The 20743-nt window shown below is 38.5% G+C and overlaps 1 protein-coding gene across 3 annotated transcripts in view; it reads left to right on the top strand.

The window, feature by feature from the left end:
• The window catches only part of plpp1a (phospholipid phosphatase 1a), a 40517-nt gene that overhangs the window by 8548 nt on the left and 11226 nt on the right, over positions 1 to 20743 (top strand). For 2 of the 3 annotated variants that reach the window (XM_072659704.1, XM_072659703.1), the window contains exons 3-4: positions 1268 to 1422; positions 15759 to 16042. In XM_072659704.1, coding sequence (XP_072515805.1) covers positions 1268 to 1422; positions 15759 to 16042 — 439 coding nt within the window. Of the gene's footprint in view, positions 1 to 1267; positions 1423 to 10300; positions 10453 to 15758; positions 16043 to 20743 lie in introns of all 3 variants that reach the window. The other variant, XM_072659705.1, reaches the window with a different exon arrangement.

Here is a 20743-nt window from a genome sequence, read left to right on the forward strand (position 1 = left end):
AAAAAAACATACTGTGTGTATATACACACACACACGCGCATATGTGTGTGTGTGTGTGTGTGTGTGTGTGTGTGTGTGTGTGTATGTATATATATATGTGATTTTATATAATGTATGTAGAATTAGAATACACTGAATCATTTACAACATCCAGTTCTCATAATGAACGAAGCTTAATTATTCATTTCCTATCAAATAACCCCAGTCATTATCCAATCCACACACACACACACACACACACACACACACACACACACACACACAGCAGTAACAGTTGGCAGAGTCTGTGGTTCATAGGTACACACTCTCGCATGTTAGACTTCAACCTGTCAGATCTCGTGAGTGTGACATGGTACAACTACAAGCTACAGACCGATAAAACACCGATAACACACCACTGACTCCACACACACACACACACACACACACACACACACACACACACACACACACACCCTGCTGCTGCGGTTGAGAACGGTGACTGTAGTGTAACTGAGGTCATTTGTTATCGACCGGGCAGAAGAAAGCGGCCTCAGAAGCGTTTCCTCACATGAAATGACTGTTTGACTCGAGTGTGTGATAAGACCCCTGTTTGCGCTCAGGAGGGGGGGGTTCATGCACACCACACTGCCTGTCAGAAGTTTGGGGACACCTTCCTGCACAAATCAGCCTGCTTCTTTTTGTTCGTTTCAGCAGATTAAAGGAGCAGGTCAGTGAAAACCACACTAGCAGGATTGGTCACTGATCTCCGATTCAGCCAATCAGCCGAGAGAGAGCTGACCTGTGCTTCTTCAGTTTACAGGAGATGCTAGGCTAATGTTGCTAACAAACGCTTAACACCAATCTCACTGTACATATGATGCATATAATACATCTGGGAAGAACACACACACACACACACACACACACATCTGACGTGTGCTCCTTTAGTTTACAACGGAAGACACTAGGCTAACGTTGCTAACAAAGACTGGACTTGGACTGTCACCAATCTGATCTCGGATCTCCACCCGCTCGATGATGTCACTGTGTGTGTGGGGGGGGGTGATTATTCGCAGGTGTCTCTTCTGTTTCACAGCAGGTGTTTTTTTTTTCCACACACAGCCTGTCACTGCGCACACACACACACACACACACACACACACACACACACACACACACACACACACACAGGGTGTGTGAGGTGTGTCAGCAGTGCCCTCAGCCGATCGACAGTCCAGAGTGGAGGTCATTAACCCTTTCCTAACCCTTCTTCTTCCGTCCGCAGGCGGTCTTCCTCTGGCGGCCTTTAACCTGGCTAAAGTAAAGCCCTATCAGAGGGGCTTTTTCTGTAACGATGAAAGCATCAGTTACCCGTTTCATTCCAGCACCGTCACCTCCGCCGTGCTCTACACTGTGGGCCTCACACTGCCCCTCTGCAGTGTAAGTAAACCGAGCAGCAGCTTCTCAGTGTCCTACACGTCCAGGGTGTCCACTCAGGGTCGGCGCGCCATTCAGCAACACAGCAAAACCCTCTGGCTTCTTCATATACTGCCATTCCAAACACTGGGCTTCACACAGGAGTCGCTGATCAGTATAAAAACACTGATATTGTGAATCAATTTCTACAGCAAATTTAATATGATGCTGCTGTTCAGTTTCTAATAATGAGTAGAAAGGGTCAGACAACAGAATATTAATTTAATGAATCCAGACTGAAGTTCTAATAAAGTGCAATGTCAATTATGAAATTAATTAAGTAATGATAACATTAATATTTATAATATATAATTATAATAAATTAATTTTCTATGAAAAAAAAAGTTCAATGTATTTGTAGTCAAATAAAATCCAAAATAAATTTGCAGTAAATTAATATCCAGAATGAATTTGCAATAAAACATATCAAGCATATATATGTAATAAAATTTATATCCATAATTAAATTGCAAAACAATCCAGAATGAATTTTCCAAATAATTATATCAAGACTGAATGTGTAATCAAATAATATCAAAAATTAATGTGTAATCAAATAATATCAAGAATGAATTTGCAATAAAAAATATCAAGAATTAATTTTTAATCAAACTAATATCCAGAATTAAATTACAAAACAATCCAGAATAAATTTTCCAAGGAATATATCAAGAATTAATTTGTAATCAAATAATATCAAGAATTAATTTGCAAAAAAAATATCAAGAATTTGTAATAAAATTAATATCCAGAATGAATTTGCAATAAAAATAATATCAAGTAAAAATTTGCAATAAAAGAATTAATAATGTATTTGTAATTAAATTAATTTCCAGAATGGATTTGCGATCATTTGCAAAATAAATATATCCAGAATGAATTTGTCATAAAATGAATATCCTGAATGTTTTTTTTATATTATTCATATTCAGACTCAAACAGCAGATAGATATTCTAGTGTATTTCTGATTATTAATCTTTTTATCATTAATTATTGGTGAGATTTAGTAGTTATTATAAGGTGTACAGGTGAGTCCAGTGCTGTGAATGGGATTTTATGAACACCAGTTTAACCTCCAGTCACGTCCAGACCTGGGTGATCTGTAACCCAGCTGGGCTCCAAAACCTTCGAGATCTGGCCCTTTAAAGACCAACCAACACAATGCAAAGAGAGAGAGAGCGAGAGAGAGAGAGAGCCTACAAACACCTACAGTCTCTCTCTCTGTCTGTCCGTCTCTCTGTCTGTGTGTCTGAGTGGATTCCCTGGACCTCGCCTTGCAAAGCTGAATGCAGAAGTGGGAGAAGTGAGGATGTCCACTCAGCCGTTCTGCATGTTAGATCAGTGATATCTTCCTGTCTTACAGCGATAGTTTGGCCACATTTACTACACCACCACCACCACGCCCCCAACCTCAACCTCACCTGCAGTCAGTCATCATGGTTGGTGTCTGGAGTTTGGCTTCTTTAGTTTCACACTGGAGCTACGAGGCTAAAAAAGCCCCCTGAAAGCATGTGGAGGTTCTCGGTCATCTCTGAGGGACCTGCCTGTGCTCTGCGGCACTGTGTGACTCACTAATCCAGGAGCACGGACTAAAGCACAGAGCTAAAAATACTGCAGGCACATCTAGAGGTCCATGTTTATAGATAACAGTGAGTCAGAATCCACATAATCCGGGTTATTAGAGATTACATCACGGGCGGGATCGGACGTTCCCCCGTTAAGCTCATGTTTAGCATTTCTCTGGGTTTCTGAACCAGAACCAGTCATAATTAAACTGTATTACTGTTTTCCAGCCTGTTTTAGTCCCTTAGTGTGTAAATACACTCTGTTCTGATTGGCTGAGGTATATCGTACCTCATTCAGAAAGCAGTCTGGTCTGAAACACTCTTTATAACGTCAGCCTGAGTGGGCGGGGCTACACTGCTGTAGGCTGAATAGGCGGATCTGTAAAATATATAAGCCTGCTGGCTTTTGTGACATCATGAAGACAGCTAATTGAAGTCTGTTGGACGGATGGACGGATATTATGAAACTTGAGTGTTTCAGATCTCAGTTATACTCATTTCTGAAAATTAGTGAGGAAAATTAGTAGAAATAGTACGATTTTTTTTTTTTTTGTAAATTAAATAGTCCCTTTAACACATACAGGCATAAAGTTAGCACCATGCTAACTGGTGGGGTATAGACTTTCTATTACCTGTTAGCTACATTAAACTCCATATAGCTCCAGTGTGAAACTGAAAGAGTTGGGGAAAGGGGGTTACTTTGAGATTTCTATTTATTTAATTATTTATTTGGGCTAAACTATCGCTTTAATATTTTTTATTTATTTATTTATTTATTTTAAATTAATTTCTGAAATTGAAAGGGGCTACGGGTGACCACATGCAGCTCATTTCTGATTCCTCTGGCTAGAAAAGCTTCTTAGGAGCCACCCGCTAGCAGGGCAGTTTGGTTTTCATCATCTCCTAACGCTTCAAACCTGGTGAAGGAAGTTTCCCCGCTTTTCATCACTTCCTCAGAGCGTTTACAAAAGCTGTCAGAAAGTCTGAGCGTCAGAATGACGGAGAATCCAGGGCTTTTCTGTTTATTCAGTGTCATTTATGAAGAAGTCCAGCGCTTATGCAGATTCAGATCGAGAAAGTGCTTCTGATGAAGTGCTGGAGGGTTTCTGTCCAAACATCTGGGCCGTGGAGGTCAAGGCAAAGCGGAGATAAAAGTGGGCGGTCGGTATCTTCTGCAGAACAGATGGGACGCTTTGTCCGTGTTTTGGAAAAAAAATAGCTCCAAAAATAGCTGGAATAGTTTCCGGGACCGCCCCCCGTGCCCTGATTCACCACCGCTAACACAGACTCCAGTAGCAGCGTTGCCCAGGCCCACTCTGAGGGGACAATGTCTGTCTGTCTGTCTGTCTGTGTGTGTGTCTGTGTGTGTCTGTGTGTGTCTGTGTGTGTCTGTGTGTGTCTGTGTGTGTGTGTGTGTGTGTGTGTGTCTGTGTGTGTGTGTTAGGGCCTGACCGATACGTCTTAGGTGGGTTGGGTACTGTCCAGATATGCAGTTTTAAAGGGCCCCATTTTTGTGACGTCACAAACCAGTGCATTTACATATATCTACCTCTTCAGCCTATAGCAGTTTAGTCCCTCCCACTCGTCTGTCTCAAAAGCACAGTACAGCCTGTTTAATTTTAAGGGGGGAGGTGGGAAAATGGTCATGCAGAACTGAAATATGACATGAAATATGTTTGTAGTTTAGAAAACTGCACATCATTTAGGAAAGATATGCTAATTAGTGCTGTTTGAGTTAATGAAATGTAATAATTAGGAAAACAGCAGAGGATTAAATAAAAGTATGAAATTAATTCAAATATATATATAAATAAATATGTGTGTGTAGTGTTGTAGTAATAATAATAATAATACCTTTTTTTTTTTTACAAAATATATAAATATAATGCGTGTGTAATGTAAATATATTTAGCATCTATAATCATTTTTCACCCTCTTGTTTTTAGACATTTTAAGAACTTAATTTTAATAAATTTAAAGAAATAAAAATAAATACTGAATATATTTATACAACTTTTATACAGTGATGTTTATAAAAAAAAAAAAAAAAATATATATACACTGTAAATTACGTTTCACCCCCTTTAAAGCTAATTGAATGGAGCTCCAGCAGGTAGGTGGTTCTGATAGTCTCACAGTCAGTGAGCTGGAGATCACCTGAGTGCAGTGAACGTGTCTCCACAGACTGTAGTATAAGGACACCTGTCTGGAAGCTCAGTCACTGGGTAATCAGAAAAATACACCATGAACACATGTGTGGTTATTCACACACACACACACACACACACACACACACACATCCAAAATATTAATAGGTCTCTGTAATAGTGACGGTGTCGGTCAGGTCTGTGTGTGATAGAAAACATCAGTCAGCCACGTCTACATGACTGTGGGGGGTGTGTGTGTGTGTGTGTGTGTGTGTGTGTGTGTATGGTATTAGTGACTGGTTGTTCTGCACGTCCCTCTCTTAAATGAACGTCTCGGACCACGTCTCAAGCTTCATGTTAACCTCTTCCTGCAAACTCTGGTGGGGCTCTCATGTTCATGTCTGCTGTTTAATCTCCTCTCCTCCACTAATACGGGGACCCTCACTGACGCCTCTGTGTTTACACGACCTGTACATGATTTGAAGGTGATCTAGAAACTCTCATTCTGACCAGCGGACATGGTCCATGATCCTGGTTTTGATCGATTTAAACAGTAATAAGCTCTTACTGATCACTGCTCACACTCCAGCTCCCTCATGCAAAAATACAGCGCATCCAACAAGAACCCAAAGCCATGAACCTCGTCCTTCTTTTAAACCTCCATAGAGCCGAAGCAAAGCAGTGAAACCGCCCCAGTCCGAGTCGTCCAAACCCCAGAAACAGCTTTTAATAATCTCTTGCTACTTATGTTTTAATCTGCGATAAAATGTATTGTAATAAATATTGGGAAAAATGTTGTGATGTAGATGAGAGGCTTTCGTAAGGTGACGAATATATTTAGGAACATTTACTTTAAAAATATATATGTGTATATATATTCTGAGAATTTTTCTAAAGTAAAAAGTTGTTCTGAGCTTTTTGAAGAATATTAATTTATCTATTTTTTTTATTAACCATGAAATAAAGAAAAAAGGCACATCTAAGAAACATTTCTTAATGTGTGTCTTAAGACACGTTTGTGAATCCAGCCCTAGGCCTTTTGCTCAGGTATCAACATTAATAGATGTTAGAAGAACTTAATTCTTCATATTTATGTTATTTAAAAAATACAGCGCATCCAACAAGAACCAAAACCTCGTCCAACTTTTATACAGTGATAAAACCATGGTAACTCACAGAAAGCTCTGAAGGATTTTATACTGTGCACTATTTTACTGTGCGGAGGGAACATGCTCCACCTTACTGGAGGCAGTTTTACACCAGTAAACACACGCTCAACCATTTCCATTCCACCAATACAGTGACCACTAGGGGTCTGAGTAGCAAGACTACGACAGAGCGGCGATGTCTTAGATGAGCCCTCTACAGCTGAACACGCATCACTGTGTGTCTCTGAAGTATCTGCTGAGTAACGCTTGCGGAGTGTGAGCATGACTATGCAAGTTCCACTGAAACCGAATGAGGGAACCTGGCTGTAACTGGAGTCGGGTCCTGAAGGTCAACTGATGGCACACGCTGATCTCGTCCCAGGCTCCCGCTTCTGCTCTAACACACTCCATTTCATTCATGACTAGCTGAGGAGATGAGTTAGCTGTCTACCATATTAAATACCATGTCCAAAGGTTTGCGGACACTCAGCTACAGTACTTTAAGGTACACTGAAGTTAGCTATTTCAGCTTGTGTAATTAAAAAAAAGCAGTGGCCGAATAGAACGGGGCGCTCTGGAGCACCCATGAGCTCATAACCCTAAGGTCTAGCACCCCCCCCCCCCCCCCCCCCCCCCCCTCTCTCTGAAATGATGGCGCTTCGTCCAGTACTTCCAGTACATCTAATTGAGTCAGAGGGCAGATCTATAGAGCTAGTCATGTGGTGTTCTGGTGTCTGTAGGTGACACCCACTCATATAAAGCACCCCACAAGACCACAGAGATGTTTTTTCATCAGCTCCCTCAAGCCTGCCGTGTGTCATCAACTTGAGGTCATTTGAGCTAAATCTGACCGACGCAGTTTCTCAGGCTGACCTCAAATCCACCAGAGAGTCAAAACAAAGCAATTAAACCCAAAGTGGAGTCTGAGTCGTTAAAATAGCAGGAAATTAGAACTGCTGAAACACAGACGTGACACAGCTTTTTCATTTTTATATTTTAATTAGTTACAATTAAACTAAACTCAGATTTTTTTAAAACATGGTATAGCATGTATGTTGGAAACAATAATAAATTATAAATTAATGGTATTTATTATATAGCGGAGTACAAGCGTCATTCTGGATATTAATGTCATTAGAGCTTCATACTGGATATTAATGTTATTAGAGCTTCATACTGGATATTAATGTTATTAGAAGCTTCATACTGGATATTAATGTTATTAGAGCTTCATACTGGATATTAATGTTATTAGAAGCTTCATACTGGATATTAATGTTATAAGAGCTTTATACTGGATATTAATGTTATTAGAGCTTCATACTGGATATTAATGTTATAAGAGCTTTATACTGGATATTAATGTTATTAGAGCTTCATACTGAATATTAATGTTATTAGAGCTTCATACTGGATATTAATGTTATTAGAAGCTTCATACTGGATATTAATGTTATAAGAGCTTTATACTGGATATTAATGTTATTAGAGCTTCATACTGGATATTAATGTTATTAGAGCTTCATACTGGATATTAATGCTATTAGAACTTCATACTGGGTATTAATGTTATTAGAGCTTCATACTGGATATTAATGTTATTAGAGCTTCATACTGAATATTAATGTTATTAGAGCTTCATACTGGATATTAATGTTATAAGAGCTTTATACTGGATATTAATGTTATTAGAGCTTCATACTGAATATTAATATTATTAGAGCTTCATACAGGATATTAATGTTATTAGAGCTTCATACAGGATATTAATGTTATTAGAAGCTTCATACTGGATATTAATGTTATTAGAGCTTCATACAGGATATTAATGTTATTAGAAGCTTCATACTGGATATTAATGTTATTAGAAGCCTAATACTGGATATTGATGTTATTAGAGCTTCATACTGGATATTGATGTCATTAGAAGCTTCATACTGGATATTAATGTTATTAGAGCTTCATACTGGATATTAATGTTATTAGAAGCTTCATACTGGATATTAATGTTATTAGAACTTCATACTGGATATTAATGTTATTAGAACTTCATACTGGATATTAATGATATTAGAACTTCATACTGGATATTAATGTTATTAGAACTTCATACTGGATTTTATTAGAATGTTTTTCATAATTGTCATTCTTCATCATTCTGGACTCATTTAACATTTCTGTATTTGTTTCCTGTGGATTATGTGAAACCTCGTGAAGTTGTAAAACCTGCAGAATATTAATACCATGTTTCATAACTTTATATCGTATACCTTTAACAGTATATATTTGTATGAATCATATGATTTTTTCTTCTCGTTCACTGCTGGCCTGATTGATCTACAGTTTAACACATGTAGAAGGTTTGGGTCAGAAGGAGAGATCTGATGATGTTTCATGTTCTAACTCGGCGTGTGTAACCCTGTCTGATTGCAGATGTCGTGTAGCTTGGCTCTAATGCTAAACTCCACCTCACTAATCTGTTGTTCACGTTTGTCTTCTGGTTACCAGCACCTTCCTCCAAAGCATGTACGCTTGCAGAGGTGGGTAGAGAAGCTTAGACTGCTTAGAGGGCAACCACAGCAAAGTCTGCCAAAACTCTACTACAGTGCTTTTTAGGTAACGACCAGGGGGGTGTTAAAGGAGCAGAGCCAAAAGGAACCCTGTAGAGCTGCAGTGGAGCTTCTGAGCCCATCCAGGGTTAACTCCGACATCGATGCCCTATATAATTGAGTGGCACCTAATAAAATATAATTAATTCCCGATAATGTAATAAGAATATTAAAAATGATAAACCTGAAATATAATGAATTGACAATGATGTAATACGAAAAAAAGAGAGTAAGTAATTAAATAAGGTATTACATTATTGGCAAAAATGGTGTCACATTAATCTTTTCAGATCCTGAATTTAATATAATAATTTAATATTATATATTATTAATATAGAATATAATATTAATAATATATTTTTGACCAAGTTAAGTGCTGAATTTAATTAGGTTTCTGGGTGTTTTCACATTATTGGGCAACTGTTGCTTGTAAAGTAAGTCTACTTTTCGCAGAAATCGACATTTCAGTTTGTTAGTGTAATGTTTTCAACTACAAACTGTAAACATGGCGTAGCAACTTTAACTACGCTCTAAACTAATCAAATAAAAACATTTCTAGGTCATAAACTCAGTAAGTGCAGCTCAGGAGAAGAATATAGGGTATATAGGGTCTCTTTAAGTGAATGGAAGTGAAGCAGTGGAGCTATGTGCTAATATTAATGTTATTGTAGCAGCTAATAATATGTACTAATTTCCCAATAATGCCGTAATGTAATAATAGCATGTAAATGTAATGTTAAAAATGCACTTAACTATATATAATACATTCCTGATAATGTAATAAGGCTATTAAAAATGATAAACCTGAAATGATAATAATTTGAAAATGTAATATGAAATTGCAAAAAAAAAAAAGAAAAAAAGAAGTAAATTAAAAGATATTACATTATTGGCAAGAATGGTGTCCCATTAACGTTTCAGATCCTGTTAGATTATTATACAGGTTTTTAAATTTTTACAGTTAATATTCTATAATATTAATATATAATATAATATAAATATTTGATTTTTGGGTTAGGTTTCTGGGTGTTTTTACATTATTGGGCAACTGTTACAACATAGAAGCTATAAACATGATGTAGCAACTTTAACTACGCTCTAAACTAATCAAATAAAAACATTTTTAGGTCATAAACTCAGTAAGTGCAGCTCAGGAGAAGAAGATGGGGTATATAGGGTCTCTTTAAGTGAAGGGAAGTGAAGCAGTGGAGCTACTTACTACCCACCTCTGTGAGCTGGTGTCGGGGTCCGTGTGGGCGATGCTGGGTTGGTTTGAGCTGTTGGAGGTGCAGACCCCTCTGTTAACCCTCGTCTGTCATGTCTGTTTTTCCTCTCATTGCTCTTTCTTTTGTTTGTTTGTTTGTTTTGCTAGCTGGACTCCCATTTGCAATACTCACACCGCAACACAATCCATTCAAACGAGGATTTTTCTGTAATGATGATTCAATCAAGTACCCTCTAAAAGAAGACACCATATCCTATCAGTTATTGGGAGCAGTAATGATCCCTGTCACACTGCTTACTGTAAGTGCCCTTCGTTTTGTTCACTAGTAATGCAGCCTTTCTCCCTCATTCTGACGCTCCCTCTCTCCTCTTCTAATGGCAGTGGAGGCCGGCTCCAGTCCTGGAGGGCTATAGCTTTGCACCCATCAGCTCACTAACCCCCTCTGACGTTTACACATCTCCCCACCTCTCCTATAGTTCAGTGTATTCAATCAACCTAGACACGTTTGGTGTGACATGAGATTTGTCATAACTGTTATAGTGATATTCACAGACTGCAGTCCCACTGTTTTGCAATATTCTGGGAATTTTGAGAAATTTACTATGGGAATTAATGGGTAATTATGGGAATTAAGGGGAATTAATAGTAAATATTGGATCATTTAAAGGACCTATATCACACACTATCATTAATGTACCATTTTTGTCAACAGCAGATATAAAGGCATAACAATACAAATAAATCTACCCTGGGTATAAACGGGTAATTATAGCAATTAATGGGAACATAGTATATTTGTTTCTCCCCTTTAGCTTTGAATATTCTCATTTAATTCCCATTAATTAGCCGTTTATATCCAGAGTAGATTTATTTGTATTGTTATGCCTTTATGTCTGATGTTGAATAAAATTGTACATGAATGATAGTGTGTGATATAGTTCCTTTAAATGATCCAATATTTACTATTAATTCCCATAATTACCCGTTAATTCCCATGGTAAATTTCCAAAATCCCCAGAGTATTGCAACTACTGGCCACACAGTGGGACTGCAGTCTGTGAATATCACTATAACGGTTATGACAAATCTTGTAGAATTTCAGCTGGTATAATAGATGAATCCCTAAATAAAAAAAATTACATTAGTGATAGTGTGTGATATAGTTCCTTTAAATGATCCAATATTTACTATTAAATTCCAATAAATTCCGATAATTTCCCAAAGTTCCCAAAATTTCCATGGAAGTTTTATGACATTTTAGAGTATTTCCAAAGATTTCTAAATCTCCCATGGAAAGATACCGGTTATTTACTGTAAATTTATCGGAAATTTTCCACCCCTTTGCAACCCTAGTAGCCAGTTACAGGTTGAGGTAAAATTAGGCTAAACGGAAATGCTAGGTTTTTCGGGTTAGCCTTTAGCATTCGGTTTCCTCTTGCACTGCAGTACGTCGCCTCTGGTACTAACGATATTCACCAAATTCTTAAGGTGTTTGACGGCTGTAGATGTCTGATGTTAAGATATCAGATAATAGACACATATATAGAAGACAGAAGACGTTTTTTTACAATAAAAATGCTTTTAATATACTTAATTTGACTAAATATGGATTTTATTAAAAGTAAATGGACTTTCTAGAACAGTAAAGCTTGTGATTTTTAGACGATTTAGGTTTAAAATACTAAAAAAACTAAACTATAGGTCAGTGCTATTGTTTCATTAGTGCTAGTTTCCATTATCTCCAGTACAAAACTAAAGAGGCTGAACTTGCTTGTGTGTCCAGGACTGGGGCTGAGCGCCGGCCCTGTAGGCACTGTCTGTCTGCTGTGTGTGGTTTAACAGATTCTTCAGCTTTTCGGTTTCTCTGCTCTCGTCCTTCTTCAAACCCTGCTTACGCTTCTTGCACTGTGGTGGTTTTCTAAATGTTTTTACGTGCAAAAGTCCCTGCAGCTAGTTCACAGCTCTGAACACCAAGGCTCCACACTGAGAACCCACATGGTGGAAACACGGCCTCTCGCCAGCCGGGTGCCCACACCTCAAAGCCACAGTAGCTGGATTTCTTCAGTCAACATGAAGTCCTGTCATTTCTTTGTTCAAGTAATGAGATAATAATAATTCCCTTAGAGAGGACTTCGGCCTCGGGGGGTGAAAGTTTAAAAAAGTGTGTGTAAATGAATACACTGTCAGTCTGGGAGGTTTAAGCAGTTAGTTACTTTAGTACAGACTGATTTCACAGACGCAGATTAATCTTACACCTAAACCATAAAGGCTGATCAGTGGGGCGTCACCTCATAGCTTTCAGTGTAGTCCATTTCTGGGCGTAATCCGTATGCAAGAGATCTGTGCTTTAATTTAATATATTTACAGGGTGTTTTTATAATTTTGGGCAACTATTAAATTTCATATTTCAAATTATATTTAGTAGAAATCTACATTTCTATTAGCGTAATGTTTTCAACTATTAACTGTAATCAAGGTGTAGCAGCTTTAACCACGCTCCAAGTCCAAATGAGTTGGAATGCATGTCAGCCAATCAGATTTCAGAACTAGATCATTTAGACTAGGGCTGGGCGATATGGTAAAAGTACTGTATCATGATATTTAAAGATTACATGTAATCACAGACTAAAACATCAGTATCAGATTCTTATAAACTACTATTCAGATCCTCTCCTGTACTGAATACAGTGATTAATACTCAACATCTGCTGCTCTTCATCTAATGAACCCTTCAGTCTAATTACACTGTTAGTAATGAAACCTGCAGCTGATCAGTGTTTATTACACTAACAGTCTCCTCCATATGATTAGAGAAGCTTATTATCATCACCATAACAAAATTTATCACAATACGATAAAATATCGTCATATTGCCCAGCTCTAATTTAGAGTAGTGTACTCTAAAGGTAAGGTTTGGCTTGTATAACATTATTATTTTTTAACTTTTTTATATTTATTTTATATTAACTTTAGATTTTATAAATAGTAAATGTTTTAACTGTACTCGTTATAGCTAATGTTTATTTTATCACTTGCAGATTTCTAAATGTTATTGTATTTTTAAAAACTAGATTTATATAATCGTATAATTGTTTAATAACTGTACACATTCGTTTACACATACAGCTCTGGAAAAAAATGAAGAGACCACCGTACATGATCAGTGTCTCTAGTTTTACTAGTTATAGTCAGTGTGTTTTAGGGAAATGAACATTTGCATTTTATTTCATAAACCATGGACAACATTTCCCCTAAACTTAAATAAAATATTAACTATTTACAGCATTTATTTATTTATTTATTTGCAGAAATGACACCTGCTCAAAAACAGCTGCTCAAATAATGCAAAGAAATGATGATAATAATTATAATGTAAAGAAGTTATTATTCAGATTTAAACACAGGACTAATATCTGAACTCAGAAATCACTATGCTGAAATAACCTCGACGGCCAATCACAGCTCTCATGTCTCGGCCGGCTCTCCACTAGTCTTTCACACTGCTGTTGGGACTTTCTGCCGTTCATAGTCTGTAAATTCAGCTCTGTTTGATGAAAAGTCTGGAATAAAACGACATGTAGAGATGCAGATTTGAAATGAAGTGTTTTTATATATATAAATATACTATACTATATATACTATATATCTGTATATATATGTATAGTAGTATATACCTGTATATTTCTTATATATCTATAAGTCTGTTTACCTTTATAACTATAGATTGTTTTATGCAGTCCTCGTCAAACTACATGTTTAATTTACCCTTTATAACATACAGATGTGTAATAACCTGATAACCTTGACCTTTGGCCTTGCACACTTTATATCTTTAGACTTTGGTAAATGTTATGCAAGATACCTCATAGATTGTGAGAGTTATTGCATTAGACTTTATAACTTTATACGTCAGCCTGTGAGATATGTCTGATAACATTTACCCTCAATAACTTAAATATCTTTATAATTCAGCATCCTGAGGCGCCCATATCAAGCCCTGAGGACATGTTCCGCACACTTACAGAGAAAGAGGTAGTTTCTATTTAGAGGCCAATGGCCACGTCAGTTCCACTTTCACTCTCCATATGACAAGTCTTTCTCTTTCTGGGAAATTTAATCTTCACTGCGCTCTAAACTCATTTAGCCCACATTTGTAAAAAGGCCATCCTGACATGTGCACCAGTCCTGGCTCGGCTCTTAGCTCACAGCATCTTGGAGCTCCAGTCCTGGAAGGCCGCAGTGTTGAAGAGGCTGTTTTCCCGACCACAACACGTCTGATTCAGCATCTCGGCTATACTTAGCCCTCTGAATCAGACGTGCTGGAGCAAGGGAAGCCCTGCAGGATTCGAGATTGAGAAACCAGACTTACACTTTGAACTCCCCTAATCTAAAGTACAGAGCTGAGTCAGTTGAAACAGGGAGGGAGTGGGGATTCCTTCCCCCTCCAGAATAACACTGAACTGAAATCTGTGGTCTGTTGAAGCAGTAGACTAGAAGAGGATGTGGGTTTGAATGATTTTCACAGGGCTTCACAACCTCGAGTGGACTATTGCTTTAATAAAAGGGTGACCAGTGTTCAGTGTGCATTATGAACAGTGGTCGCAATTCACAAATTCTATATATACCTACTAAAGCATTCTATACACTATTTAAGTTTACACACACACACACATATATATATATATATTAATTATGGAAGATCACTCTGTTAGACTGGTTTAGATGGTGTTTTTTGTTTTGAAATCACACTAATATTAATATTTTATATAAATATATAAAGTTCCTAGTAATATAGACCCATTTAATTGATAATTTAATAATAGCTTGTAAATGTAATGTTAAAAATGCACTTAACTCATTATATATATATATTGTAGCACCAAATAAAATAAAATAAAATACATTCCCAATAATAAACTAAGGATATTAAAAATTATAAACATGAAAATATAACAAATTCACAATAATGTAATAAAGGTATTAAAATTATAAACCTCAAAACCTAATAAATTCACGATAATGTAAAAAAAATTGTTAATAAAATTCACAGTGATTAAAAAAAGGTATTACATTATTGGCACAAATAGTGTCACAATGTTTCAGATCCTGTATTACATTATTATACAGATTTGTATATTTTAATATTTAATATTGTATAATATTAATATATAATATAGTATTAATATATTTTCAACCAAGTTAAGTGCTTAATTTCATTAGGTTTCATGGTGCAACTATTACATTTCATATTTCAAATTACATTTAGTAGAAATCAGCATTTCGGTTTGTTAGCGTAAAGTTTTCAGCTGTAATGAAGGTGTAGCAGCTTTAACCATTTGCTCCAAGTGCAAATGAGTCGGAATGCGTCTCAGCCAATCAGACTTTAGAACCGGATCTGTGGGTCAGACGTAGGAAGGTCTCAGTGACGGCTGCATGGTCAGGTACACTGCCTCGCTGCCTCTCTGTGTTGTGTTGTGGTTGAGTGGACATCCTCACTGTAAGGCCATTACATTGTTCTGCTGTGAACTGTCGATGTCATGTGGTGCCGCCGATGTTTCTCCTGATTGGTCTGCTGAGCTGTTTCCTGTTCCTCTCCTCCTCACAGATGGTCGTTGGAGAGTGCCTTTCAGTGTATCTTAACCGCCTCAAATCAAAGTCCTCTTTCAGCAACAGCTATGTTGCCTGTGTTTATAAAGCGGTCGGCACCTTTCTGTTCGGCGCCGCCATGAGCCAGTCCCTCACTGACATCGCCAAATACTCCATCGGCCGCCTGCGGCCACACTTCCTGGACGTGTGCAAACCCGACTGGAAGCTGATCAACTGCTCGGCCGGAGCCTACATCGAGAACTTCACCTGCACCGGGGACAAGACCATGGTCAACGAGGGCAGGTGGGTCATCTCTGTTTACAGGGAGAGTTTCAGCTCATCAGAATCTTTTCTGTTTGACAGTATAAGACGGTCTGTCTGTCTGTCTGTCTGTCTCTTTGTGTGTCCGTCTGTCCATCTGTTGTTGATATTATTGGTTTAGGAAGTTCCCGTCCTCTATGGAGAGACACATCTGCACATTCTAGGGCATAATTACTGTTTATTTAGTTAATGTAGCATATAGAAAAATTAAGTGAATGTGACGTGCGGAAGTAATGGCATATTACTTTTGTATAATTGTGTTCAATTTAGAATATAGCAAGAAAATGTGCCATATTTTTTTTAGGATTTCTTTATTAGTGCATTTACACAAATCAACAAAATGTCTCATTTGAGTAAACTTTGATTAAAGTTTTTCTGTATTTTCTGTATTTCTGCATGAATTGGACTTAAAATGTCATCAGATTTTTACAAAAATTAAATCATAAAGTCATTTGTTTAAAGCATAAACAAATCAAACGAATTAATTTGTTAAATTTATGCAGAAATATCGAAAATTCTAAAGGGTACACAAAACTTTAAGCACCACTGTGTAAAAAAAGAAACACACCGAAAAAACTAGGCAACTTTCTAAAATATTAAAAAAAAAAAAAAAATCAAAGAAAACCTAAAACAACCCTAAAAAACAATGTGTAAGTGAGTGTGTGTGTGTGTATATATATATATATATATATATATATATATATATATATATATATATATATATATATCATTTGTTTTGTTTTGTTTGTTTCTTTTTATTGTTATTATTTTTATGATAGTGAAGTTTGAAAGTTCACTATATATATATATATATATATATATATATATTATTATTAGTAAAGTGTATATTTATAAAAGTGTGCATTATGTGTATATATAATACATGTATATACATAATGTGTTATATATATTATATATGTATATAATGTGTGTATGTATATGTGTGTATATAGATTAGTGTTTATATGTATGTTTGCAATATTTGCAACATCTCAGACCAGCTGTCCACACCCTACCCTTAACTGTTATTACAAATTACAAAAAAATGACAGGCCCATCACCTCACCTCCATTCCTCCTCCTCTAATGACTAAAGACTTTATTTCATAGCAGTTACTGAATGCGTATTATAGTATCTAAAATAATAATACTCATTAATACGTAGTAACCGTTACTACACAGCCTCTTCACAGGGTAAAAGGACCACTTTCAGGTCAGTTCTGCTGATAGTCTTTGATAAGTGTTTTGATGTTGGCATCTGAAAACGCAGACATGCTCAGTTCTGTAGGGGACTTCTTTGAAGTGGACCTCATTAAAGCAATGAGTCAGAAGCTTCAAACAAGGACGTAATGTGATCAGGTTAATCAGGTTCTGAAGGGACGGATATTTAATTACGGGTTCTGAGTCCCATACATGAATATAGGACGACAGACGAGGGAGACTCTAACTGGACTGTTGACCCAGTTAAAGACTGAGGCTGTGACCGAATTGGATCCCTGTTTACTTTTTTTAGGGCATTAATAAGTATGTGGAAGAGGAATTTGAGCGTGATTTTGAGGGCATTACACTCTCCCATGGTGCACTTGGAGCTCACTACATCAGCTAAATGTGGACAAGAATGCATTGTGATTCTTGTTACTAAGCAACAGACAGCAGAACGAAATGACAGTAGCTCATATAAAACAGCGATGAAGCTCCAAACATGGCTCAGCCAATCACGTGTGTGTTTATCTGACCGGTGTGGACGTACGCTGATGATGAGGAAGTCCTGTGTGACTCTCCCTACATGGAGCAACACTAGTGAGGGAGTAGGGATCCATTCGGTCACAGGGCATACGTCAGGGTCCAAACCAAGGTCCGAATCAGGGTCCATGGTTTTGTCACATTGTGTATGTGCGGCCCGGTTCATTTGGGTTTCGCGCTGCAGTTTAGCGAGTCCCGTCGTCATCACTTTTGTGGGCTGCATCTCCCTATACCTGCCATTGGTTTGTACAAGGGCGCGTGTCAGACGTCAGTGTCGTGCCCGATTCTGCCTCTTCCTCTCAGAAACTCCAACTTCCTTCGTATCTCGGCACAACACCACTTGATCCGAAAGCCTGAACCATCCATGGTTCAGTTCTAGATAACAGTTCTAGAGTCATACAGGGTCAGATACATTATCAGGTCTGTTAGAGACTGCTGGACACCTCCACATGGTTTGAGGAGTTAGCAGGCCTGCACTTTAGCACCATGCTAAAAGAAGCCAAACATGTCTCAGCTGATCCGCTGCCTTTAGGGTTCAGGGGGAAACTGGCCCGTTCAGTGGGAGGACCCTTTTTGGCCTTGAGGTCACCATTAGCTCTCCAGCCTTGAAGTTGAAATTGGTTCTGCTGGAGGAACTTTCATGTGGTTTGTTCCAGCTGAGGACTTTCCGACTCGGAAACAGAGCAGGATCTGTACCGCATGACTTTAACCACTGACTGATAGCTCAGCTGGTCCCCTCCCCATCAAGGTTAGTGGTTCCACTCCTCTTCCACCAATTACAGGCTTCTGAATGACCTTCATGGACCAGTAGCAGTCGGACATTGGGTGAATATCTTATATGGACAAAAGTATTGGGACACTTGCTTATTCACGGTTTCTTCTGAAATCAAGAGTATTAAAGAGCTGATCCTGCTTTTGTTGGAGTAACTGTCTCTACTGTCCAGAGAAGAAGACTTTCTACTAGATTCTGTAGAAGGAGCATTGCTGTGAGGATTTGATTGCATTCCGCAACAAGAGTGTTTTTGAGGTCAGGATTTGAGGTCAGGATGTGAATGAATAGTTCGCACCCAGCTTCGTCCCCAACTCATCCCATTCAAAAGTACTGGATGGAGCTCCACCACCATCATTCCAGAGAACACAGCTCTTCCACTGCTCCACAGCTCCTCAATGCTGGGGGGCTTTATACCCCTCTACTAGCCCAGTAGATGCCAGTAGATTCTTTACATGCCAGTGTATAAATACACACACTACCTACCACTGGAGGACTGAAGTGAGGCCTTTTTTTTATGGCTGCTTTAAAGAATCAGGTCCTTTCAGCACAATTTTCATTGCAGGCCTTCGTTCCTGGGCTGCTCACCCACCAATTTACCCACCATGGTTTGGAAAACTTAAGCTTCTGTGGTGGATCTGTGGTTCACACACTCCACTGCTCTCTAATCCTGCGGTGAACCGTTTGACAGTCCATAAACACACACACACACACACACGTGCTGAGGCGGAAGGCCTGGTGCCGAAGGTTTTGGTTTGGTTTCTTGGATCATGGTCAAGGTCAGCAGCCTCTTCCAGAACATTTTCATTTGCAGTAGGTGTGGTTCCTGTCTCTCGGAGGAGCACCTTCCAGGCCTGTGTCCACTGTACTGCTAGGAGACGGAGCAATTAATAGAAGGTCTTGGGAAGTGGGCAGTCGGGAGAGATCCCAGAATACCTTCATGGAGACGTGGCCTTGCAGAAAAGCAGGCGTGGCTGATCAGCTGAGCCATGTTCGCTGTCTGACGTTTGCTTCGTTAGGCTTTATTAATCTCTACTAGACTTCATACGGCCATAACATTACGATACAGCCATAACATTAAAACCACTGACAGATGAAGTGAATAGCATTGATGATCTGGTCCCAGTGGCTTCTGTCGAGGGGTGGATCTACATATTAAGCAGCAGGTGAACAGTCAGGTCTTGAAGGTGATGATGAAGGTGCTGAAGCAGGAAAAATAGACAAGCGTAAGAATTTGAGACACTTTGACAAGAACCAGACTGTGATGTTCTAAATAAACGACTGGGTCAGAACATCTCCACAACATCAGGCAGGTCTTGAGGGGTGTTCCCGCTCACTGATGCTCATGGAGGCCCTTTCCTCACAACTTCTTCAGGACTTAAAGGTCTTAACCTGCTGCTAATGTCTTGGTGTAGATGTGGAGTCCATGCCTGGACGGATCGGAGCTGTTTTGATGGTTCCCAGTTGTTCAGAATGTGGGTTCTAGTCTTTGTCACTGACGTTTGTGAGACTAGACAGGGCGTCGTTCAGTGTCGGAAACATCCGTCAAAAGCCAGAAGGTGCTGAAGCTTTAAGCGAGTGAAGCACATTTAAGATGAAGGATATGTAAACATTGCTGAGTTAGTTGGAAACCACAAAAACAGCAAAGTCTGCCAACAGAATTTCATGCAAACAGTGTTTACCGGAGTTTGCCAGCTAACTCAGCGAGCCAACTCTCAGGCAAAGCAGCCAAGTTTACATTTCTGCAGCGCAGACAGCAGGGAAAGGACGATTACTGGTTTTACTGTGCAAACGTTTTAGACTCATGCTGCTGATCTGCTCAGTAAATCACTGATATTAGAATAAACACTAATAATAACACTCCTACAGAAAGTGGTGGAGGTTCTCCATCACTGTGTTCATCATTAGAACATCTCCAAAGTTCTCCTCTCTCATGGAGTCTAGTGTTATTTAGAGTTCTCCTCATGGAGTCTAGTATTATTTAGAGTTCTCCTCAGATCAACACCTGGTTTGGTGGTAAATCAGGGCTTAATGATGGTAAATCAGGTGAGCTGCTGCTGCTGCTGCTGCTGCTGCTGCTGCTGCTGCTGCTGCTGCTGGAGTTGAACACATCCTCCACGCTGTGCTGGCTGGACTGGGGGGCGTCCAGGAGAACCCTGGAGGAACCGAGCT

This window comes from Salminus brasiliensis, chromosome 16, assembly GCF_030463535.1.
Source record: "Salminus brasiliensis chromosome 16, fSalBra1.hap2, whole genome shotgun sequence".
Lineage (NCBI taxonomy): Eukaryota > Metazoa > Chordata > Actinopteri > Characiformes > Bryconidae > Salminus > Salminus brasiliensis.